We start from the raw sequence: 27119 nt of genomic DNA on the forward strand, positions 1-27119 counted from the left end.
TGTTATACAAAGATATTATTAATTTTGTTAGTTTCACTCTCTAGAAATAGAAATATGAAATGTGGGAGTGGATTGAGATGATGTGAAGAAAAGGGTTTAATTTGTTAGGGTTGGGGTGGGTTAACTTGTACTTTGGAGAGAGGTGGCTGGTTTGATGTGTATGATGACAGTCTTTCTCTCACTAGAAAGTGTAGAGAGAGAAGGAAAAAGGAGGGTATGATTGCAGATCTTTTGTAAGAGAGAGAGAGAGATGATCTTATTGGGATCAGAGACAAGAAAACTTTCTGGCCTAGTTATGTGAAGTCACATATATTTAAGCATAAAAAGAATTTATCATTTATTTTATAGATTTTGAGATAAACTAAGGTTGATGGTTGATAATGACTTACTGGTAGAGTGGTCACGTAATGGACGAAGGGCGAAATTCGGCGAACAAGGGCGCAAACACCGCCCCCGCCCCGATGAATTGCGGCGATAGGGGGCGTGGGGTTTTTCTCGCCGGCTTTGTATGTTTGTTGTGTGTGTATATTATTATTATATATGTGTGATATATATATATATATATATATATATATATATATATATATATATATATAAGAGTTCAAATAAAAAATAAGTGTTTTGTGAAAAGTGTGAGAAGAGCTTTAAAATAAAACAAACCATCTAAATATGACAATATACAATGTAAATATGAAACAATATAATTATTTAGAAACTACCAATCTCAACTACTAGATCATAGATCCAAGGGCCTAGATCTATTCTTATTTTTCTCACAAAAATATTGTTTTTTACATTAACCATACCCTATATATATATATATATATATATATGTTACAACACCATTACACCCTAAAAACAAAAACCTACAATTTGCTGACTGGACGCCACATGACGCAATTTGTCTCATTTTGTAGCCGCTCCACTACACATAGCCTAAGAGAAAATTTTGATGTTTCACGTGACTCAGGTTTGGAATTTTGTCCTCCCCTAACATTCGGTGACACCAGGTGATGATGGGAGATTATTAAACTGAACGAATTTTATATCACCGCACTTTTGTGCCTTCGGGCAAGTGTTCACGAGCGTTGGTGCGTTAGATGAGGGTTTTTCCTAGGGGCTGAAAGACAAGTGTATACCGATGTAGTAAAGCGTTAAAATATGAACTGTTGACATTTTGTCTTAAGAATCTAGAATATTGGGTAGTTCCAAATGTTGTTAAAAAGAGAAGGTTTTGAATTGTGATAAAGTGAGAATGAATTATAAAGAAAAAATTATTAACTAAAAAGATAAAAGGCTTTTATTTCGTTTTTTAAGTGATTTTTCTTTTCTTATCAATTTATGTGATTTGATAAAGGAAGAGACAGATGGATGATATTTGTCAAAGAGAGCGGATAATCACTCCATAAAGAATTAAAGATATGTGTATATGTATGGATGTAGGCCCCAAAAATAGTTGTTAATCAAATAAAAGATTGATTTTATAAGTAAAATATAATTGTTTATGTTATATCTAGTTTGCAAAGAAGTTGAACTTTTTTTTTCAAATAGTTATCTTGTAAAGGATAGATATATAATCTTATTAACGTATATAACAGGTAAAAGTATTTAGTGATCAACCAAATTTTATTCATTTTTTAACACATATAAATATTACATGTTACTATATTATCTCTCCAACTAGAAAATAAATCACTATCAAAATTTGGGTTAAAGAGATGAGAGAGATGTGACATGAAGAGGGACCATAACATCAATAAATATTAATAGGTTTATTAAACATCATCAAATCAAACATCAATAGCTTTCATGCTAAAACTTCTACCACAACCAATCTATCAAACTCATAATAGTATTAAATGTTTTTTTTTTCTTTTCCAAAATACACATATTAAGATGTCTTAAAATATACTTCATAATTCATTATCTAAAGATTAGCGAGTTCGATCTTATGAGTGCTTTGATGAACAAAGAACACTTTTCCTCGCATTGGCAAAATTCGTTTGATTTTTTTTAATGTTTTTTTTCTATCTTAATAAGTTAAGGTTTTTTTAACTGATTTAATTTTATGTAGTAAACAAGCTATTTATGAAACTGTAAGACTTCAAAGGTTCATAATATTATGCTCCACGTTTTTATGGTGCGTGGTGGCCATTCTATAAACTTTATTATTATTTTTGGATTAATTTTACAGGTCCTGCATTTTCTTTTACTTCCATTTCTTATATATCATGAGTTATATCAAATGATTTTGTTCAATATTTGGTTGGTAAAAGTAAGTATTAATTCAAGTACTATTGTTACACTTATTATTGTTCTTATGTTTTTTTTTTGAAATTTAAATATCTTCCATTAAAAAAAACAATCAAACGATTACAATGAAGTGACAGGCTGACAGGTAAACGAGCAACAAGTTACGTCGCAACCCACATTTTAGATACCCAATCCTAAAAACTAATTAAGTTTTATGTTACAAAAATATATGAAATCTAATAAGTATTTAACAGAAGACAGGTTAGAGATTTCATTATCAAACTTAGGATATGTCACACTTACTTATTTTATTACCATTTGAATATTTATGTAGGCTTTTTTTTACCTATTTAGATAGGGTACTTGGCAACTCCTGGTCGGGTAGAGTTTAAATAGAAGAGAAGGAGACCTGAGTAGCCGAGTAACAAAGTGGGTACACTGCCGTCGAAAAAAGGATTCCCAATGGGTTCCTTCGAGTATCCATAAGTTGTTGTTTCCCTTTGGTTGGATCTACCTCGGGGGAAAGGGGTGTTCAGCTCCGTGAGCGGCTAGAACACCCCCCCCCCCCCTGCCCCAAACAAAGTACTCAAATAATATATATTTGTTTAAAGTGTTCTTAACACGTGTGAATGTGAAATGCGATAAGTTATTAGCATGTGACACGTGTCTTGGAGCAAGATATACACAAGTTGATATAGATATGCATCATAATTACACATTGATAAATAATTACGACAAAGTTTACTATGGCTTTATAGCCTAGTGGCATCTTGGTGGTGGAATAAGGCTTAGGGACCATAAGGTCCTGGGTTCGAATCCCACAAGGGGGTTTTCCCAAGATTTATTGGGTTTACTTCTGAATTGGTGGTTAGGCATTATTGCCTAGTGGAGATGGATATGATCGCGTGGTTCTGCTGGTGACACGATGATACTCCAGTGGTCCGTGAGTATTATAAACTATTACGACAAAGTTTGTGTTTATTTTTTTAAACAACAAGTTTTTTCTGTCAAAAAATCCTTCGAACTTTACACTTTCAAGGTTTTAAGCCCACAACCTTACATTTATAAGAAGACATCATATCACTATACTTATAGATCAAGAGTACTATATTTAATTGTTATAATGTTCCTTCATTATAATTCACTTTTAAAAATATGGAATTGATGAGGGGCCACATATAATTAAATAAGTTGGCAAGAGGGTTGAGCTGTCACATTGCGCCTCCTTGGTTGGTGCTTCTTATTCCACACATTTTTTATTTATTTCTACGTCACTCAAAAACACTTTTAATTAATTATTTTTCATTTTATTTTTTTTAACTTACCTCTAATGTGTATGAAATAAAGAAACTAAAATTACTCCCTTGCATATTATGATTATGCAATGCTCTCTTCAAGAATTTCTGAAAATTCAAGGGTCCAAGACGAGTAGAAAAAATAAATGGATTTTTTTGTTTGCTTTAATTAACATTCGATAAAATAACTAAAATACCAAATACACGTCAATTTCTTTTTTATGGCATATTACGACTATATTTTATGTGTTTTCTTTCGTTTACTACCACAAATGCACTAAAACCGGTCAAATTCTTGTATGTTGCAACACAAAGATTTAATCTCACTAGTTTATATTAATAATGTTACATAATACTACTTATAAGCCTCGGTATAACAATTTTACTGACTGAACAAGTGACCAGATTTTATAATGAAATGGATAACCACAAACGGCAAAAGAAAACTTCAATCACACAAGCATTTGAAACAAACCAACCAACTGACACCATGAGAGGGTAAGCTTATAAACTAATTAAGTAATAATAATAATAATTAATATTAGTTTATATCCTTATTAATTTCTTAATACTATAATTATATTTTGGCTTGGTAACGTTGCGTTAGGTGCAAGGAAAAAAAGGCATATTTCTGGTGAGGATGTTACTGGTGGCATCAAATGTAACCAGATACACACTTTTTTTTCTTCTTATTAATCTAAAATAAATTAATTAAAGTATAATTCCATGAGATTCTGGATTTTGTCTATAGTTATAAACTTTTATCCTATTTTGATTTTAATATAAATAAATGAGTAAATTACACTTTTAGTCCCATAAAGAAACTACAAGAAACGTCGATCGTTAAAAATCATATGTATGTACTAAGATATTAAATCTTAATAATCATTCTTATCCAAAAAATGAGTCGTAAGTTATAGTAACTCAATGTGTTGATAAAGAAAGCTATCATCTTTGTCAAGAAAGAGATTTTATGTTACATAATTTGTCTTTATAGATAAAAATAAGAGTAGACATTTTTTATATATTGAAAAAAAAAACTTATTTGATTATTCTCCTCGTTATGTATATTCTGTGATCACTTGATATAGACCCTTTTTACACTTGTGCAAAATAATATTAACACTTTTTTTATTTAACAAAATTATCCACAAATAATTGTTTTTAAAGTTAACTGCTTTTAAGTTTTAACCTCAAGACGTGTCAACAAAAATCGGATTTTATAGCTTGATGATGGAATTAGATTTGACGAGTTATTAATATTAAAAAAGATTCATATATCTTTAAAAGCTTCAATGACAACTCAAAACGTCATTTGTCCCACTTACATAAAGGTGAAAACATGATCTAATATGCATAGATATAATATATGGCTCGAATAATGACATCCATAATTGTTGATGTTATCGTTTTCTTAAATAATACTAGTAGCTTATGCGAATCGTATCTAATATAGTATCATTGTGAATTTGTGATCAACTAGTCGAAAAGTTTTGTTTCCATCACTAAATAACTCAACTAGAAATGGATGTTATATTTAGAAGTACACAAGACCCATTTCCCACACACCAATTTGTCATGACCAGTACGACTCGTATAGGCATAGAGATGTCTGACCTATTTCGTTACATGCGTTTATACGAGACGTATAGGCCATTATGTCTCGTATAGAGCCTTATACATATACGAATCTTATAGACACCTAATTTTATATGTTGTCTGAGATTCTTGCCTCGTTATACTTCAAATGATGTTGCCCGATTATCATATAAATAAAAACAAAAATTAGGGTATGTTTTGACTTAAAAGTTATAATATACTTCAAATGATGTAGCCTAGTTTGTTATAAGTTTTTTGACTTGAAATATATATAAACAATAAATGTACGACTCGTATAGACATGACTTGTGTAGGTGCCTATATAACTATATACGGCTCGTATAAGCCTATATACGAGTTGTATGATTTACTGGTCAGCATCTCTTGACACGCTCAACTATCTATAGACCCATATAAACCTATATAAGTCGTATAGATGGGACATTGACATCTTTATAGTGCATACTATTCTTAATAACAAAACCTAAACGTTCATTAATTGCAAAGAGTGTGCGTCATGAAATCGACCATTATCATGATAATAAAATGATATTTTTATTCACATAAATAATTTGTTCAATCAAATCAGATCATACGATTCTTTCTCATTATTGTAAAAAACAAATGATTGATTTGACACTAATACATCACATCTCATGTCACACTCACATCATGATTTAGACATTAACGAACCAAAAAAAAAATAGTAGATAGATATTGTGATGCCAAACAATATATGAGACTAATCACATCTTAAACATCTAGTTTCAAGCTCCTAATTAGAAACAACTATAGCTAATATAATATCTTCATATATGATTTGATTATCTAGGTGCGTAAACCGATCAAGCCGGCAAACCGTGTGACAACTAATCATTCACCTTCGGTTTCAAAACCAACCAATTGTACTAGGGGTGGTTTTTGGCATACTCAAAACTACCCGAGTGACATAACAAGCATTCTTCTTGCGCCGGTGTTAGCAAACAAGCCGATGCAGTAACCCAATAGTGCCCCGAGTATGCTTAAGCTCCGTACAACTAACAATTCTATACACACCATGTTGATTTGATATTATACGGATGTATAGAAAGTGAAACCCAAAAGTTAAATGGCTGTTTAACTAGAATAGTCAAATACTAAACGCGTCATTAAACCGGAATCTCCAAAACTAAACACCCATTTAATTGGATCTAAATGTCCATTTAACTAGAACTATCAAAACTAAACGCTCGTTTAACTAGAATCTTGAAGCCAAAATAACGTATGAGTAAATCAACTAGCTTCCATGAACTGAAAGATTGTGGGTTTTGAGTTCTAAATAGAGCAATTAGCAATATGATCTAAATCTAGAAAGAAGGCTAAAAGCCTAATATAAGCCCATATAGTAGGCCACATAATAGAGAGCCCAATACAATAATGCAAAACTTGTCACAAAAAGGCCCTCTAGGCCTCTAGGATTTATAGGGACATCAAGTATAGGTGTACAAATCGGGTATTTTCACGAACCAGAACCAGATTCTGGTATGCCGGGTATATTACTGGGTTTTTATCTAGTTTTGATCGGGTATTTGTGGAACCGTTTCCAACGGGTCCTAGTCGGGTCTGATTCCGGGTACGATTTTTCTGAGGAACCTAAACTTTGTCCGTACCCGCAGGCTGGGTCGTGTCCAAAACCGGGTTTTTTTTCACCTCTAACATCAAGTGAACTAAAATAACTTATCTTATGATACTTTGTTTTTATAGTTCTATACATAACAAAAAAAAGTAATTTAGGAGCAAGGATAGAAAGTATATAAGTCGTCGTTCTAAAAAAACTGTTAACAAACCGACCCTAGATGCAAAACTTATAACGGTAGGTTTTCAAAAACCTTTAACCAAAAAGTTTTGTTTTGGTTCGGTTGGGGCTCAAAATAGAACAAAACCGCTCCATACACACCCAAAGTTTATCTCGTCACTCTTTTTACAAAGACCATAAACACACCACAGGCAACATTAACTCGGTAAACATGTGATCTAGTAAACCGACCACCGGCCACTATGTCTTCAACCCAAACCCGTTTGTTTAATGTGAGCCATTTTGGTTGTAACCATGATCAAATAGGCCAAAGCCAATTATTAGAAGTGATAAGACCACATTTATTTGATTCTATAAATGTAGTCAACAAAGATAATCCAAAACTGACAAGTGCAAAATAAACCGACCCCCAATGTTACCACTAGTGACACATAAATTATGAGAAGTATGAATAATGCATCCTACTTTTGCTATTTAATCTAAACTACCATTGTTTTTCTCATTTTAACTGGCCTACTTTAGCAGCTAATGCATATTTTTTCAATCATCTATTCTAATAAAATAAAATAATCGTGGACATATAGCAAACTATGGTTACTGATGACACTTTTTAAAAATAAGCTACTTCTTGATCAGTTACTCTTATGTATTGTATCTTTATATAGTATTTTAGTTGTTGCAATTTGATAATAAGGATTAGAGTTATCAACACATGGCCAACAAGAAAGTAGTTACTTTCTTGGCTTACAATTAGTAGTGAGGTTATTTTTGGGCAACAATTAGAAATGAGGTTATTACTCAATAGTTTAATTCATAGCAGTAGAGTAACATGACTAAAAAAGATTAATTTTATATTAGTTTAATAAATTTTCAAAATAAGTTTAGGTCAATGAGTCTTTGGCTCTTTCAGTAAAATGAGTTGGGGTCGATCGTACGAATGTGATCAGAGTACGTACTGTGTTTGGGTTAAAATGAGTTGTTTTAAAAGAGTATCAATTTTGTTCGGGTTAACAGGGGTTATGATTAAAAGGAGCGGGTCAAAATGGTTTCTTTTAAATTAAAGTACTTTCTAACTCGAAAGACAAATTCATTATTCATGTATATTTAGTTTTTATGTTAATGTAAACGAGCCAGTCGAGTTCATATTTAGTTTGAAATAAGTTCAGGACAATGAGATTTTTATTTTCATGTGTTTCCTTTGTCATGGGCGATTTTCTACTACATATGCCCACTTAATAAATTTGTGAGGTACTTTTTTCTATCCACCTTATTATATTTTTCTTAAATAAAAAGCTTTACTTTCTAATTATATTTTCCTTAGGGTGAAATCTATATATTTACGTTTAATTGTGTAATAAAAGGAGTTTATGACTAGCATGTTTGAAAGGACATATTTTAAATTGCTAAAAATTGCTTGTGTATACAAACGCCTTTCGACAACTTGGTGTTAAACTGTTGTTGTAGATGATTGTTTTGGGTAATTTAGCATCACAGGTCTAGAGAATCGATTACAAACAGTTTTAAGTTGCTTGGTTGATGTAGTTTACGGTTGTGCGGATATAACTTTGGTTAAAAGTAAATTGACAGGTCAAATGTTATAGCATAATCAAACATCATTCAAAAGTGTATGTTCATACAATCTCTATAAGGTATGTTTTTGGCTTAACATATACTTTTTTGTGTAGAGAGTTTGATAAACTTTATTACCTAACCTTGATCAAAGTATATTATTTTAATTTTGTAAAATTTAACATTGTGTGCTTTTAAATAGATATAAAATGGCTTTATGACTTTAATTATGAGATTGTTTAATGGCATATTATGACTAGTGCTTATTTAAGGAATCAAACTTAGGAAGTCGATTATACTATTAAAAACTAATTTTCTTTATGTTCATGTTTTGTTGATTTATTACTTATTAGTTGGTATACATGATTATAAGGTAGATTGAAAAATGGCATTTTCTTTAGCTTTTAAATATTATTGACAAATAACATTCTATTAAGTTTTTAAAATTGTTAATTGATGCTAATTATTTATTTCAGATTTAAGTGTGCACAAGTTAGATAAAGATGAAAAATCTATGGATATAACTTTAAATATTGTGTACAAAGATTTTTTTTTAAATTTGTAATTTTTTTTTGAAACGACCAACTAAGTAACGCCGGGTACTTCGTACGCGACCCCCATTGGCTAAAGGTAGTCCGAGCCGGCCACTAGTCCGGACGGATGGAGCCCTTAGCGGTCCACCTATTGAGGGAGGATAAAACCCGACCCCCACACCCGCTAAATGGCACGACAGCGAGCCGGTAAAACCGGGTGAGATCAGGACTCGAACCCTGGCAAGCCAGGGTCATCTCTCATATCTCCCATATAAATTAGTGATAGTGAGGTTTTAACCCTCTATCTCTCACTTGTAAAGTGAGTGCTCTACCATTGAGCCACATCCAATTTATTTTTAAATTGTAAGCACAATTTCATCTTTGTATAAATAGTATAGCTAGCTATTAGTATATACGTGATCCATCTTTTCCACATATACTATGTACTCATTGTTATTTTTCTTATTCTTATTATTTAATATTTGAGTATTTTGGGTATTATGTGGCTTCTAAAGCTAGTAAGTAACACAACAAAACAATAATAAAGTTGGAGTAAGATATACAATTAGGAAAAAAAGAAGAAAAATGGAGTTTGCCATGTATAACCTGACCATCATCAAAAGCTATGTATATAGAATAAATCTTTTTTATTTGATTTTTATTTTTTAACATTTCATTATCAAAAGCATGCCACTTCTCATTTCATTGGAACATATAGGAACAAAAGCTTAGGAAGTACAAGGCAGATGAAAACTTTGTAGAAATATGATCCAATGTTCGAACCATAACCTAAGAGAATTCGAACACTAATTATATCTTTTAAATATCTTAATATCTTTCCAACGAGACTCCATATAGAACGAAGGATGGTCCTGTGTGTAGACTCCGCACTTGAAATAATGCGATGTTCCACCGCGTCCACGTCCCTCATGCTTGAGGACCCCATTTATGTAAACTTTAACGTTGTTTCGTTCGACATCATGGATAACATTTAGACGAAACCATCTATTATATAATTTAGAAAGAATCATAGGATCCTTGTAATAAAAAAGACTGGTATTATACACTCTAAGCATTGCGGTTGTAGCATGTGGGGGTTTCGACCCAAACACTTGCATGATGGACACCCCTCTCGTCCCGCAAGGCACATACCCATATGCTTCGAACTGCCAGACACCCGAAGAGTAGTCATAACCCTTTAAACAAGACCAAAAAAAAATGAAACTATTTATTAGTCTATCTGAAGTGACATGTATACAGGGGCGGGCCCCATAGAACCCATCAGGGTCCCGCACACTAATGTTTTTTAAAAATTACTAAGATGCGGTATATTAAATTTTGTAAGGACCTCTGTAAAAAATATTGTGAACCCATACTATTAAGGCTGAACTGGTTTAATGGAAAGTCCTTTGTTTTTCCTTTGAAATGTTGAAGGTTTAAGCCTCACCATACTCTATTTTTGTTGTTTTTTTATCGCCATACAACATATGTAACGGCAGCATGGGTTTTGCATATTCTTTTATTATTTATTTTGTGTATGCATATTATAATTAACCATTTATCTGTGTTAGAGTTAGTATTCATGTTTGGTCATGTATGTAAGATCATATGTATAGCTTACGTTTATGTTTTTCGGGTATGAATAAAAATGAACTAAAAGTCTACGTTCTATTTAATTTCTAATCAAAATTCTCTCTACTTACACATTTCCAATGACACCATATTTTCGTGTTTTATTATGTTCATTGCCTCGACCCGACACGACCCGAATAACGACCAGCCCGAAAATTTTATAAACCGAAAAAATTGGGACCTCATTGACAAAAAATCTTGGGTCCACCACTGCATGTATATATAGTTAACATGCATATCAAAATAAAGAGAAGATTTACTTGAATGCGAATCTCAGAGCGTGCACGCATGTTGCTGGTTATTGAGTGAGGTTTGTCAGTCTTGATCACCCAAAGCTTGTGAACACCTTTGGAAAAACTATATCTTTGCTCGAGTGGGACATCATAAGGCCTTTGGATTTCGAAATTATAGTGATTAAGTGGGAGTGATACAAACCCTAGGGTGGTGTCAATGGGTTCACACCCTATGGTCATGTATAGAGGTGCACAAATCGGTTTTTTTAAAAAAACCGGTTCGGTTATTAACCGGACCGGTTTTTTGACGTTTACCGGCGTCTTCCCAAATCATGTAGTACATCCCCATTTCAAGGTCGGTTTGGGATTGGGATTGGGCAACAGCTCTTAACGAGTCATGAATTTGGGAAGACGACCCGTATTTTGTAAGGTAAACATCATACATGTTAGACAAGGTGGTGTTGAAAGCATTCTTTAAAGTTTAGTTATAATAGGGGTTTTGATCGTCGTTTAACTCTAGCTCATCACAAATTTTTTCTATTAAAGCTTCAACACCACCAACATTTATGCAAGGGTTTAACGCAGCAGCACATGTCAAAACAGCGGGTAGTTGTTGAAAATATTTTCTAATTTTTTCTTTCATTTTTACACCCATATCAAAATAAGGTGCACCCCTACAATGAAGTTCACTCAACTTTGTGCACATGACAGCAATTTTTGGTAAAGCAATGGGGCTTGTTGGATAGTAAACCCCGGATAAACTAGTTGTGCAAGATTTAAAAATTTGAAGGACCTCCGTAACGATCTCAATCAATAACCAGTTTCTAGGATCGTACGGTGCACATTTACCCCTACTTGACATTATTTGATGAAACGCAATTAGTGATTCTTTTTGTTGGATGGCTTTCTCAAACATATCACAAGTCGAGTTCCATCTTGTTGGACAATCCCAATTGGGCCCCAACCATTGACAATTAGCTTCATCACAAAATTTTTTGTATCTTGAAAACGTTTTATTGTTGCTAAAAACATCTCGTAACATTCTTTTAAAATTGTTTCTTTGCGTTTCGATCACGTTTAACCCATCTTGCACGGCCAAGTTGATAATATGTGCAATGCATCGGCTATGAAAAAACGCTCCATCACAAATAGGTTTATACTTTAATTTTAAATGGCCAACCGCGGCCGTATTGTTGGACGCGTTATCAAACGAAATTGAAAAGATTTTATGTTCAATCTTGTATTGTCGAATGACTTTATCCAAGAGTTTAAAAATATTTCTACCCGTGTGCGGGTAATCAAACAATTGAAACGCAACGGTTCGTTTCATCATTTGCCACGACTCGGGGTCAACCCAATGAGCCGTCACACAAATGTATGAGTCGCGCGAACCATTAGGTACCGACCACACATCCGTTGTTAAGTTTACACCAGTTTGTAAGTTTGAAAAGTATGAAATTAGTTCGGATTTAGCGTTTTTCCAAGCTTTAAGACAATCTCTTCTAAGGGTCGAACGACTTACGTGTTGGTAGCGTGGTTGAACATACTTTTGCATCATCTCCGTGAATTGAGGGTTGTCGAAGTGGTTGAAAGGAAGTGTATTTTGAATCACAAAGTTTGAAAACTTTTGACGTACCGCTTCAAGGTCGTACGTAAACACCGTTCCTTGATTCGTCATCTCCGGCTGCGAACTACTTCCCGATTCGTCCTTCAAGGCCTTGCAAAAGGGCCTTTGTACATGCGCTTTTAAAGTGGAGTTTGCATCTTTGCCATAAAACTTCAAACAATGTTTGCATCGAGCTTTTTGGCTACCGTTAGACATTTCGCATAGGTCGAAATGTTGCCAAACATCTTGGTTTCGTTTCGTGGGGATGACCCGAACGACCGTTTCTCCCGTGTTCGAGGCACCCATGTTGACGGATGAAGTAGCACTTTGGGAGGCCATGATAATCGACTACGAAATAAGAGCGTATGGAGTGGTAATGTGGTATAATAGAGCGTGAGATAACAAAATAATCGCGTATGAAATAAACGTTTAGAGCGTTTGGAGCGTTTGGAGTTGTATAATCGAGTGTGTTCTAACCAATACCCAACCTAAACTATATATAGATGTTTGTGGGGGTAGAATGGTAAATAAAAAAAAAACGGTCAAAAAACTCAAAAAACGGCTATATAGCCGTTTCTCAACGGCATTAAACCGGTTTTTAACCGGTTAACCGGTTACTAAAAAACCGGTTAACCGGTTTTTCTAAAACGGTCATAAACCGGTTTTTTAAAAAAACCGGTTAACCGGTTTTTTAGTAACCGGTTAATTAAAAAAACCGGTTTTTTTATAACCGGTTTCAAAACCGGTTTGGGCTCTAAAAAGTATAACCGATATACAAACCGGCGGTTTGTAAACCGGTCAAACCGGTTTTTAAAATAACCGGTTTCTGGTTTAAACCGGCAAACCGGTTCGGGGACCGGTTTTTTTAAACACCTCTAGTCATGTATATGAAGAGAGAAATACATAAAACACATAGCTCAAAAGATATAGGAGAATACATTTTTTTTCTTAGCTCTTTAGATGGTAATGGTTATGGTGATATATATTGATAGCATTATCATTTAAAACTTTTATTTAGTTTTTATAAAAAAATATTATTCCCCAAGATTGTAATATAGTCATTTACTATCAAACACATATTCTGACAGACAATTAATTAAAATAGTTAAAAGAATCAACTAAAAACTAAAAGGTTAACACCGTCTCTTTTAAAAAATTGTTACTGTTAAATTTTTTGTTGTCCATTTATTGTTTAACTTGACTTGATTTAAAGCAATTAATTTATATATATACACAACTAAGGTTAGACGGTCGTGTACAACACATGTTAGAAACAAATAAATTTATTCAAACTATATAATTCGAAATATAAAAATGTTTTTATATGTGTTTTATGGTATACTAAAGAGTTAAGTATATTTTAGTACATGTAGTTTGTTCAATTACACAACTTTAGAACCGTTTTTGAATTTATTGTAAATAGATACTTCACTTTTCTAAAATTTGTCATTTTAGTACATTTTTTTAACATCATCTATTTTGTCTGTTAAGTCAGGTAATTTGGTAACTGCGTAATTTGGTTACATTTGTTGATTCATGAAGGGCTTAAAAAAGTAAGGAATAGTAGAATTGAAGACAAGTTTAAAAAACAAGTTCGTAAATTTACATTTGTAAGACCCGATATGTGAGTGTCTATATTCCAGTTAATTGCATGTTTAATTATTCAGATTTTAACCCAATATGTGAGTGTAGCTTTGTAACCCGAACTGACAATATGAACTGATATTATTGATAGTGATAGTTGAAGAACATATGGACATGTGCTGTTGTGCGCAAGTAAAGGGTTGCGTACTTGCGTTTAAACCTTTGACCCATTTAAGTTTAACTCATTTTTAATGTAGGTAAGTTTTAAAAGTTTCGGTAATGACAAAACCGAAACCAAACACAAAATCTACTTTTAAGAACCATCAAATCAAATTGTCACATTTTTCGAATTTTTGATTATTACGGTTTCATGCACACTGTAAAGGACGAGATCACAAATAGAATTAAAAACCGACAATTTTGAAAAGAAAAGACCCACAACTGTATGATTAATGGACCCCTAAATAATGAAATTAGATGAATAGAACACAAATAATGAAATAATGCATCCTGCTTTTAATTGGCCTACAGTATGGCACCTAGTGTTGTTTCATATAGAAGGTTATGATTTAATAGATACTTTCTCTACCACACGATCAAATTTTCACTCTGATATATATATATATATATATATATATATATATATATATATATATATATATATATATATATATATATATATATATATATATTATATAACCTTCTCTAAGGTTGTGTTTGTTTTTGCTTATAAGGTCTGCAAGGAGCCTATGTTTGCGGGCGCGCAGACATAAGCTTTTGAAGACTCTTTGTTTAAATAAAAAAAGATTTGAAAACTGTTTTTTTGGTTTTACAAAAATAAGTTTTTTTCACCATCTTCACATTTCTTCACACTTCTTAACATCATACCAAGTACCCACACCCAATGTCCGACACCACCACCTACCCACCGTCCGCCACCACCACCACCACCATCCACCGTCCGTCGCCACCACCACCCACCACCACCTTCCGCCGCCACCACCACCACCACCCACCGTCTGCCGCCACCACCACCGTCCACCACCACCACCACCACCCACTGTCCGCCACCACCACCGTCAACCACTCACCACCACCACCACCGTTAACCACCCACCACCACCGTCCATCACCACCACCACCCCCGTCGGCCACAACCACCGTCCACTACCTCCACCACCACCCACCGTCCGTCGCCACCACCACCACCCGCCACCGCCACCACCCACCGTCCGCCGCCACCACCATCCACCACCACCACCACCACCCTGCCACCACCTTAGTCCACCACCCATTGTCGGCCACCATCACCGTCCACCACCCACCACCACAACCGTCCATCACCACGGTGGTTCACCGCCTACCACAATCGTCTACCACCACCCACTTCCATAGTTCGTACACCACTTCCAATTATTTTAGCAGTCTACAAACGTTAAATGACTTTTATCTATTGTAATATATATGATATGTAACTAATTTTTAGCTTATGCAGACGATATCCAGTTTATAAAACAAACAGTATTATATTTTCAGATTGCAGACCTTTAGACCACATCTTCAGTTGCAGACATTAAATCAGATGAAATCAGATTGCAAACAATTTTTATCTTCAAAAACAAACAACACCTAAAACTAAACAATTGTAATTTTTCTCAAAATACAAGTTTTTAATGTATTATGTTTAGTGCTCTTCAAGTATGCTTTGGAGAATTATGCAATTAGAGAGGGTATATGCCAATTAATATTTCATGATGGAAAATACAAGTCATAACTCTCCAATCTATTCAGTCGATATCGCTGATATATCAGGGATATATTGGTTTATCGGTCATTGGCGATATATAAATCAGAATATCGGTATCGATAAAATCAATGATATTGACCGATATTGGACTAATTTTTGACCGATATATCACCGACACTACCGATTTTAGTGTTTTAACTCTTAATTATCAATTTTTAGTGTTCAATGTTAGTGTTTTAAATCTTAATCAATTCTTGTTTTTCTAAGATTGTTAGTGTTTTGCAATTTGCAAAAGGTTAATTTGTTCATGGTATGAAACTATACTGAATTATTAGTGTTAAATTGCTATATATATATATATGAATTTTACATGATATTAAAATTAACGAAATCCCACCGATATCTCACTGCAATAACCGATATCTCACCGATATCCGATATTTTTCCGCAGTAACTACTTAGTCTTCAACCTTTGTAATCTCAAACCAGTCTCCCTATTTTTTAGCATGCGAAAACCTCATTCTTCCTTTAACGAACCGAATGAAAACGCAATAAATCAATCTCCATTATTGAATGAAAAAACCCAACCCAAACAATGTCTCCATTACTATGGAAAAAACCAAAATTAATTAATAAATAATTGAACCAAAAACTGATTATAATGAACATGTCTAGCGTCCCATTCTCTCCATGAAATGTGGTTGGTTTGGATAATGTGAGTTGTAACTTTATACCAAATAAACAAGATAAGGGCAACAACGTAATTGTAAGTCTTTTCATTTCTTCTGCTTTTTTTTCCGTTCTTTCCATACGTTAACCTAGGAACGCAGTATAAGGCTGTGGAGTTACTTAACCGAGTTTAACGAGTAATGCCTGTTATAAAAAGAAAAAAATGTCACTAGATACACCCCTAGTGATCATGTACTAGGCTTCCACCATTGAAGACAGGTCAACTTCACCAAACATTCAGGTAACCTTCCTTTAAAGTTTAAACACCACTCTTCAACTCACTTCACGCATCTTACTTCTTACTCTTTATTATTATATATGTCAATAATCCTCACTATGTGTGCTCATTGTGTGTGTAGAAACAAATGGCTTCTTTAATATATTCATCATTTCTGCATAAGAGTCATCAAAACACCATTGTTATCAAGAACAATACAAGAAACTTCAAGAACAATCAAACCCTAGTTCCTGTTAATAAATATCACTACTTATTGCTTCTTTTTTTTTCTTTTTTTTTTAATTTTCTTTATGGGTATTCTTGATTTTTTTTTATTGAATAAATTTTGATTCTTTTTTAAATATAGGTGGCAAGATTGTTTGGACCATCAACATTTGAAGCACCAAAACTGAAGGTGTTGTTTATAGGAGTTGATGACAAGAAACATCCTGGGAAGCTTCCAAGAACATATACACTTACACATAGTGATATAACTTCTAAATTGACTCTAGCAATCTCTCAAACCATCAATATTTCACAGGTAATATTATTATGTTAATTTTTGTTGATGAATTATTGATTTGCTTTTGTTTGTTAGTTGTTTAATAAGTTAGTGCATTATGAAATAGAGGATTATTGTACTTTTCTTTAAGAAGGGTCAATCGTTTTAAACGTTGCACTCGAGTTCTGTACTTCTAGCAGTTCTGAGTTCATGTTAACCACATAAACTTTTGGTCATTATTATTTATTACTTTTAAGAAAACCTCTAATATTTACAAATCTAAGTTATGGTTTTACATGGTAAATCAAACTATTGAACAAAGTTGATTTGATCATCAAATTCAAATATAAAAATCAAACTGTTAAGATTATCTGTGAATTATTGGGTGGGCAAAATTGAAATTGCACTAATTTTGACGTTATTGTACTAATCTCGTGAAAATTCGTTGAAAAATTTAACAGAACAAGAAAAGGTAAATAACTATATTGCGGCAGAATTGCGTAAGAAAATAAAAACATTAAAAATAGAAAACAATATTTTATCTCATAAGAAATGCATAAGAAATATGTGTAGAAAATGTGTAAGAAAGTGGTAACAAAAGTTCTAACTATTCCTGTAAGAAATGCGTTGGAAATTTCCAACGACATATTTTTGTAGGAAATGTGTTGGAAACAGTGATTCCTACGCATTTCCAACGGAAAGAGACGTAGGAACTTGAACAATTTTCTAGTAGTGTGGCGGAAGGTTAATCATGCATCATATGGTGGCGTTGATAGCCGAAAGACAAAGATACATGCACCAATCGACGGGGTTCCGATGGTTGAATGTTATGTCCTTTATGTCCAAGGCTTGATGCAAAACTCCTATTGAGCCCGGGGTCTCATCGGAAGCAGTCTCTCTATTTCTAAAAGGTAGAGGTAAGACTATCTACATCTTACCCTACTCAAACCTTACCATAGCTTTGCTATTGGTGGGATATACTGAGTACGATGATGATGAAACTGTTAAGATTAATGGGGAATAAGTTAACGTATATTAAATTAACGTGCTAACTGAGCGAATCAAGTAGTGTAATTATATATACAACTAGTAAAATTATGTAATTGCATAGTGTAATTATAATACACTATAATTACACTATGTTATATATATTATTACACTATTTGATTCACACAATTAACACGTTAATTTAATTTGTATTTGATTCAAACCCTAAAATCAATAATATGTACTAAATTATATTTCATAAAAAACACATTTTGTTTTTCTCGGTCATGTTATAGTTATAAATGTCTACTTTAACATCAAGCAAACTCATGTCAAGGTTTGCATAGCAAATAATCATGCATGTAAAATGTGTCTTCACATTTGTTTTATTAGGATCCTAAGACATATTTTTAACGAAAAAGGTCACAAGTTTAGAATCTGCGCTAGACCTCCAAAATTGTTGAGCCATGCATGTCGATGATTTTGCAATTAAGCGGTGACTGTTTTATCTGATTATGTGTTTACAGTTGCAAGGTTGGTATAATAAATTATATAGAGACGAAGTGATCGCGGAATGGAGGAAAGTGAAAGGGAACATGTCTCTTCATGTTCATTGTCACATCAGTGGTGGCCATTTGCTACTTGACTTGTGTGCTCACCATAGGTTCCTCATCTTCACCAAAGAACTCCCTTTGGTAATTATTTAGTAATCCCCTTTACAAGTATTAATTAATCTTTAGCGAGCGTAAACACTCTTGTATATAATCATCGTTAGGTACTAAAGGCGTTTGCTTATGGAGATGGGAATTTGTTAAAGAACTACCCGGAGTTGCAAGAAGCTTTAGTTTGGGTTTACTTTCACTCAAATGTTCGAGAATTTAATCGAGTTGAATGTTGGGGCCCACTTATGGAAGCGTCGTCATTGTCATTGAGATCCTCCATTGTAGATGGGGGGTCGAGCAATTGGGAGGTACCAAAAACATGCCTAGAAGAATGTTCATGTTGTTACCCGTCGACGAGTTCAATCCCTTGGTCTCATGATCTTGTGAAGAATCAACATGGTGATGAGACCAACAAGTGGTTGTAACAAAATTTTTGATTAAGGTTCTTTGATTTGGTTTATCTGTGTGTAGACTATGGTGATGAAAAATGAAATACCAATAATATTTTTAACAAATTTAAGTTACTATTTAGTAAAAATGACGATTTACTATTACATGATGGTGTCTAGCTCCTAACTAAAAGGATACGTTCAGACAGTTAGGGGTGTGTAAGAAATCGAAAGTATAGATTCGAAACCCAAGAAACCAAAAATCCAAACCCAAAAAACCGACGGTTTGGTTTTATGTATTTGTAAAAACAAAACTTACGGTTCGGTTTTGGGTGCGCATGTAATAAAAACCGAAAAAAACCGAACATAACTTCAAGATTTTTATTTTTTATTTCAAGTAATTTATAACAATTTAATAAATATGCACCTTAAATATTTTTGGTTAATGTACAATAGTGTATTAGTTAATAACTAACAAAATATTTATACCTAAATTCATTATTTCGGCCAATTTTTTTTCGTGCTAAAATTTTTTAAGCTCACATAGCAAAACCGAAACTGAACCGAACCAAAACCAAAACAGAAACTGAAAAAACCGAAACTGAATGGTTTCAAAAGGCTAAAAGCCGAAGTTGTTTGGTTTTACCCAAAAACCGTTTTATGTACACCCCTACATTCAGTTGTTTGAAACTTGAAATTGTTAAAATTATATAGTATTCTAAAGCAGAACATTAACTATACAATAAACCAAAAAAATGCAAAGTTTTCTTATTATTAATTGAACAAGTTTGATCCTTACGTATGAGAACCAATAACACAAATGATCATACAACTTAAATAGCAAAAAGTCAGTGCCCCAAATTTTATAAACATATTGAGGTCGACTGATTAATGGAAGTTAACATTGCCTTGGTATGTCAAGCCAACATTCCAATTAGCCGGGGCGACATTGTACCCTGTTATGGTCTGTTTGGTTGTGAACGAAGTTAGTCTAAACGACAGAGCTTGACCACGAAGTGTCGCAAACGCTTGATACGACGCTCCCCAATTATGGCTCATGCTTATCCATCCCGTCTTGGTTCCTTTAACCCACATGCTCTTGATGTCACCAGCGCCACCAACGTTCATCACATACACCAACAACCAGTACCCGTTACCTTGGAACGAAAACCTAAGACCGCCTTTCTTCACACAAGGTACCCTACGATACATAACGGGTACAATGCCCGCTTTCCATTTGGCTATTTTCATGAAAGCGGGTTTAGCCATGTCAAAATGGGTCCTAGGCGGGTTGCACCATCCACCATTGTTGGAATCCTTGGACCAATTTGGTGGGCATAGGTTTGTGGCCGTCACGGTCGCTATGCCTTTTGAACACCATGGAGATTGGACACACCGGATTTGGTAACATTGTCCACATGCGTAACCATTGTTAAACATCGTTGAGCTCAACGCGGCCGTGTTTGTACCGTATCCATTAGTCATCAAGTTACCGTATCCACAAGCACCACCTGACATAATCCAAAGACTCGTTAAAAAAAATAAGGTTCATTAGGGGTTTGCATGGTTCAGTTTGGGTCAGTTTTACGCTAAAACTAAACCAAAAACCTAAATTTTGGTTTTTGAGTTTTTGAAACCGTTCGGTTTCGGTTTGGTTTTGAATGTTTCGGTTTTTGTCATTCGAGCTTGAAACTTTTAGGCCGAAAAAAAAGTTGGCTGATAATAATGAATTTAAGTATAAGTAATTATGTTAGTTATTAACTAATTTATTATTACAGATTTGGCCAAAAATATTTGAGTTACTTATTTATTAAATTCTTATAAATTACCTAGAATAAAATATAAAAATCTAGAAATTCGGTTCGTTTTTTTTCAGTTTTTATAACATGCAAAACCAAAACCGAAGCCGAACCCGTAAGTTCGGTTTTTACTAAAAAATAAAACTAAACCGACGGTTTTGTTTTGGTTTGACTTTTTCAGTTTAGATATTTCGGTTTTTTTCGGTTTCTTACACACCCCTAGAGTTCATGACTCGAATATGTAAAAAACTTGTTTATATTTGAATAAAACATGAGTTGAACCTCTAAAAGTTATTGTCGGACAAGAGAAAAACATTTTGTTATTGTATTTTATAATAATAACATGAATTTTAACGTAAGAAAACATGAATGTTCATATGAAAACATAAGTATTTTTCTAAAAATAACAATATTACTTAGAATTGTTTTATTAGTTTAACAATTCTACCTTTTATAATTAGAAATTGACACTCTCATTGCATCTATATATCTATGTGTGTATACATTTTAATTTCATGTATACAAAAATAAGTAGTACCCATGGTTGAAGACGCGGACTCGTCTCCATAAAACGTGGCATGGGCGAGAGTCCATGCGCTTGGACGGTACACAACCGGTGCTTGTGCACGAGGGACAGGAGCATACGCAGCTCCAACTAAAACCGATCCAAACATGGTCAATAGCGCGATAACAAGGAAGAGGCTAACATTTTTGAATGATGAAATGAAGCCATTGTTGTGCACTTGTGTTATTGCCTATTGATTTGAGTATTGACTTTGAACTTAAAGATATATTTATAGGCTCACAAGTTGTGTTTGTGACCCTCACGAAGAGTTGTGTTTTTTTATAAGTCAACTTTGACTTGTTTTTATTAAATCAAAATATGAAGACTTGTACGAAGTAAAATTTAGTGACAACGTGCGAGCAGGTTTTAATGTTATTATAATGACAAAGCATAGGTTGTTGGGTGACAATATCCATAAAAAAGATGATCCAAAATGGGCTTATGTTACTTTTCAAAGTAATATTATAGCGATCATAAAATTATATTTGGTGATTAAGAAACGTAAAGTTTAAGTAATCCAACTTCGTACTATTTATGATAAAGAAACAAAAATTGCCATAGTAAGTGTATTTTTGATTATATCAAAACATTACATGACAAACGACACACAAATCGAATATGTATAGACAAGTCACACACATGTAAACGGGTTCATGCGTGAAATCATTTTCTCGTGCAAGGCGTAAGGAGTCACTAGCTATGCGACATGAGTATTTTGGATGATTGCAGATATGTTTTGTATGATTACGCAATATAGTCATATAGTTACACAACGTATACTGAGGTTCTTTTTTTATTAAGGGAAATCATATTTAGTATAGGATTACTTTGCTTGATTGGAAATTTGGAATACTATGCTCAACATAATAAGACTAAAAGTCTAACTTATGTTCTTTTGAATAGTGAACTATATAAAAGTCAAAACAATTATAAAATAAAAATGGTTTAAGTAGATTTAATCCAAGTAAAGTCAACAGTAGACTTTCCGTTTTTCCCTTTTAATCACTTTAAGCCTTTAACTATACATTATTATTATTATTATTATTATTATTATTATTATTATTATTATTATTATCCAAATAAAGTCAACAGTAGAGACTTGCTTATAGTGGGGTGCCGATCCAGTCGATCCTTGAGAAAATAAAGGTATTGAGCTTTTTTTTTTTTTTAAATTAAAAAATATAAAAAAAGAAAAAGATAAGTCCTATTTAAAGGATTGGTATTGGTGTATAAAACTTGTAATTGGGTGTTTTAATTTATCAATATTTTTTTATTTGGTGATTGATACTTGTATTAACGGCTAGCGGTTTGCAAGCTTTAATATATTTTCTTTGTTGGTCATTCACAATTAAAATTATTATTATTATTATTTGGCTGGTGATGAAATGGTAAGAAAGAAGTTTTGTGTTTCATGTAACCCATGTTCGATTATTACACCCATCATTTAATAGATGACGTTCATTAAACTGAACGTGTTTTATCTATCGTGCCTTTCAGTGAGTATTCACAGACGTTAGCCTTAAGATCGAGTTTTTACTGGATCGGAAGACGAGGGTTTCCGGTACGGTGATAATAGTTAAATAAAAGAAAAGTAAAAATATAAAGTTAGGGAGAAAGGGGGCAAATAAATCAAAATTAGGGCACACTTTATCCACTCTCCAAATCCACTCACTCACGCTATCGTTCGTTCGTTCGTTCGTTCTTCACAAAAAGGTAATGATAATAATAATAATAATAATAATACTTGTTAATTCTGCAATCTGTTAATTTCGTTTTCTGCGTCAACATGTCCGTTCTGAATTTCATCACATTTCGATGTGTAAGTTGTGTTAGTTTTCACTCGAACAATTTGATGAAATGTGTTGCTTGTTGTTTGAATTTGATTGATGTGTTTCACAGTTTTACCTGCAATGCCGTTAAGTACGCTATGTGTTGTAGTAATCTGTATAGGTGTTGATGCACAGTTATCTGCAATTTTGCGTTAAGTTAGGGTTTAAGTGTTGTTTAGGGATGACTGAGCAGTTTTCACAGAGTACTGGTACTGTACGAACACAAGCAGTAGCGGTTCTGGATATCGTTTTTCATGTTTGCGGCACCGGTGTATGTAATTTTCAGTTTTATACATACGTATACACATTTTTATATGAGATTTCCAGTAACACACACACAAATACATATATTTGAATTAGTTTAGGGTTTAAGTGTTGTTTAGGGATGATCAGTTTCTACAGAGTACTGGACGGAACATAAGCGGTAGCGATTCTGGTAGTTTTCGTTTCTCATGTTTTCGGCATCGGTACCGTTCGATTTTGGTACTTTTAAATTTTAATAATAGTGATTGTAACCGAAAAATTTAGTACTAGTATTGTAGAACTCACTAGGCGCGTATATATATGTATTCATATTTTCATTTTCATTTGTAATTTTTATTTTTATATATACATACATATACACACACACATAATTTTATATGTAATTTTCAGTAATATACACACGCACACACACAAATACATATATTTGAGCATTTTACTGAATATTGGCACCAATACTCGTTTTTCATGTTTTTGGTTTCGGTCTATTTAATAGTACCGGTACCAACTGAAAAAATCGGTACAAGTGTTGTAGAACTCACTAGGCACGTATATTCACATTTTTATATGTAATTTTCATCTTTATATATACGTGCATACATACATATTTATATGTAATTTTCAGTATTATGCACACACATTTTTTTATATGTAATTTGCAGAGTTTGGCTGGAAATTTGGTTCGTGTAGACCTGTCTAGGGGCGATTTGGACAGACTAGCGACTAATTTGGCCGTCAAGTATGTTATGTGTTGGTAATATGCAGTAGTTGTACTTGTATAGTTGTATCTATATGCGTGTTGATGTACAATTACTAGCATCAATTTATGGTTTAAGAGTTGTTTTAGTATAATTTATTCCGTCATTGTAGAGGTGCAAATAGTGAGAAACTGGTAGGTGGTTAATAACAGGTATAGGAGAAACCGGTTAGTAACCGATGGTTAGGAACTGGTTAGGGTTTTCACATCGAAACCTCTCAGGAACCGGTTAACGAACATAGGTTAATACGGTTAGTGTTAATAAAGTTAATTTTAATCGGTTAAGGTTAATTTCATTTGGGTATTATTGGTTAACCAGTTAATAACCGAACCGAATTGGTTACATAGGTTAGGGATTTTCCACTCAAAAACCGGTTTTGACCGAACTATGCCCTGTTCATGTTCATTCGTTCGTTATATGCCTTTAATAGTAGTTATCAATGGTCTAAAACTATTAAAGGTTATACGTTATCGCACAAATTTACCTTGTTTTAATTGAATACTTGACATTATAGTGATGTCAGTTTATCTTTCATTTGAATGCTTGTTTTACTCTCTTTATGATATCAGGAAACAAAAAGGCCATGTCTGTTGATAATTCTGTTGTTGATTCTTCGGTTACCGATTGGAAGCTTGATGTGGAGAATAAGAACAATCAAGTTATTTTTCCGAACTTAAATCACTTCTACAAATAATTTTATTATGATCTATGATATGTGGAGTTGGTCACACATGAAAATTGCCAAGAGTTATAACAAGTATCATCTGTCTAATCTCACTAAATACAATAAAATTTGATCATCTTTTAAATTATTCTTTTAGTAGTTAAAATGAATGAGCTAGAATGTTGTTATAGAGAGCCCGAATGAGAAAGTAGACAAGGATGCATATCGTTCTGGTGCAGAAGATCAAGACCATTCATGTGAACAAGTTGGAACCTCAAACACAAATAAAAGAAGTAAATCCAGTGATACTAGATACTTTATCATAAAGAGTTTAAACCTTGAAAATATCCAATTATCAATTCAGAGAGGAATTTGGGCCACTCAAGTGATGTACGAACCGATCTTAGAAGAAGCTTATCATGTAAGTTCATTATTCTCTATGGCTTCGTGTCAATATTTTCTAAAACGTGAATGCGCGTGTCTTGCAGAATTCTGGTAAGGTGATATTAATATTTAGTGTCAATATGAGCGGCTACTTCCAAGGGTATGCGCAGATGATTTCATCGGTTGGTTGGAGACGAGACAATGTTTGGAGCCATGGTTATGGTGGAGGCAAGCCGTGGGGCCGCAGTTTTAAGGTTAAATGGCTGCGTTTACAGGACTTGCCTTTTCAGAAAACACTTCATTTAAAGAACCCTTTGAATGACTACAAACCGGTTAAAATCAGTAGAGATTGCCAGGTAAGGTTTCATATTATACATACATACAGTCACACATATATACACACACATATTATTTGTTTCAGGAGCTACCTCAAGATATTGGAGAAGCACTTTGTGAACTGATAGATGGAGAAAGTGGAGTGGATGAAAACCAAACCTTTTGTGGTTTACAAGATACGGGCCCCATGCATTTAGGACCGTTGTTGTATCCTTCATTGTATTACCAGCATACTTCACATCAAAATCCGTTTATTAACCGAAGTGTTGCTGATGTGGATACTGGTAGTGATGGTTCTGTGTTATATGACGGGTGGGATATGTCTGCAGAAAGAAGCCTACATGCTAATACTCTTACTGATGATGATATTCTGGAAATGGTATAATAATATAATTATTTTATACATTTAATTTTCCATAGTTTTTGATGGTCTGAATGTCTGATTGTTCTTGCGTTTATGCAGACATATGAAGAGTACCTTGAAGCTCATGGCAGAGGCAACCGGATTTCACATCAATCGGTTAGTCACTAAACTAGTTTAGATATACATTTAGTAAATATTATTTCCATGTCATATCAGTTAGTAACAAGATGATTTGAACAGGGGAACGAGTCTTCTCGAAAAAGCCGAGATTCATCTGTTAGCAAAGCGAATGATGATGACTCGTAAGCATCTTCCTTTTTACTTTTAAAAAATCGTGAATTTATTCTAATTATGCTACGGCTTTACAGTTATTCACGGTCTCGCTCGAAGAAGAGGAGTCGTCATCACGATGGTCATAGTCATGATGATGGTCATCATCATCGTTCGTCCCCGAAATGATATACAAATAGGATGAAAGAAGTAGCTTTCTTATATTTCATTGGTTGGTGGGTAGTGAAGTCATGTGACAGCAAAGGAAAGATAATGAATATGTTATACAGTTATGTAAACTGTAAAGTACTTTCTTTAATTGATAATATTGTAAACTGAATATGTAAATACATGTTCGACTCGTTAGTTGTTATACATTGGTAACCTTCGGTGGTAAGTAATTTGTCTATGTTGCCATTTATCAAAATACCGTCAACGTTATAATATCTTTCATCTGTATGCATTTGATGATGATTGTATATTATTCTATTCAATGGTTGCGTTTTAAACTAGGCAGACGTTAAACAAGCATGTTGACGGATCGTTCAAACACATCG

The 27119-nt window shown here is 33.5% G+C and overlaps 3 protein-coding genes and 1 pseudogene across 4 annotated transcripts; 2 read left to right on the top strand and 2 right to left on the bottom strand.

The window, feature by feature from the left end:
* Positions 1-9712: 9712 nt before the first annotated feature.
* LOC143625400 (citrate-binding protein-like) lies at positions 9713-13515 on the bottom strand. The gene is made up of 3 exons (XM_077095737.1): positions 13389-13515; positions 10937-11139; positions 9713-10240 (listed from the first exon to the last, which is right to left on the bottom strand). Exons 1-3 carry the CDS (start codon positions 13453-13455, stop codon positions 9851-9853), a joined length of 660 nt encoding a protein of 219 aa, XP_076951852.1. The 5' UTR covers positions 13456-13515; the 3' UTR covers positions 9713-9850.
* A 3375-nt stretch (positions 13516-16890) lies between these two features.
* LOC143625401 (protein STAY-GREEN 1, chloroplastic-like) lies at positions 16891-19376 on the top strand. The gene is made up of 4 exons (XM_077095738.1): positions 16891-17045; positions 17160-17333; positions 18809-18976; positions 19057-19376. The coding sequence occupies exons 1-4, from the start codon at positions 16941-16943 to the stop codon at positions 19366-19368; spliced, it is 759 nt and encodes a 252-aa protein (XP_076951853.1). The 5' UTR covers positions 16891-16940; the 3' UTR covers positions 19369-19376.
* Positions 19377-20178: 802 nt separating this feature from the next.
* On the bottom strand, positions 20179-21864 carry LOC143625402 (expansin-A7-like; annotated as a pseudogene).
* A 2539-nt stretch (positions 21865-24403) lies between these two features.
* LOC143625403 (uncharacterized) lies at positions 24404-26947 on the top strand. Of its 2 annotated transcripts, none has more exons than XM_077095740.1 (6): positions 24404-25629; positions 25697-25948; positions 26014-26307; positions 26392-26448; positions 26533-26594; positions 26661-26947. In XM_077095740.1, the coding sequence occupies exons 1-6, from the start codon at positions 25597-25599 to the stop codon at positions 26749-26751; spliced, it is 789 nt and encodes a 262-aa protein (XP_076951855.1). In that variant the 5' UTR covers positions 24404-25596; the 3' UTR covers positions 26752-26947. The 2 variants fall into 2 exon arrangements, with proteins under 2 accessions (XP_076951855.1, XP_076951854.1); XM_077095739.1 differs by having other exon boundaries at positions 26402-26448.
* Positions 26948-27119: the final 172 nt, after the last annotated feature.

This window comes from Bidens hawaiensis, unplaced genomic scaffold (assembly GCF_021521415.1).
Source record: "Bidens hawaiensis isolate Kalapana, Puna unplaced genomic scaffold, B.hawaiensis_p1.1 tig00004105_1, whole genome shotgun sequence".
NCBI classification, from domain to species: domain Eukaryota; kingdom Viridiplantae; phylum Streptophyta; class Magnoliopsida; order Asterales; family Asteraceae; genus Bidens; species Bidens hawaiensis.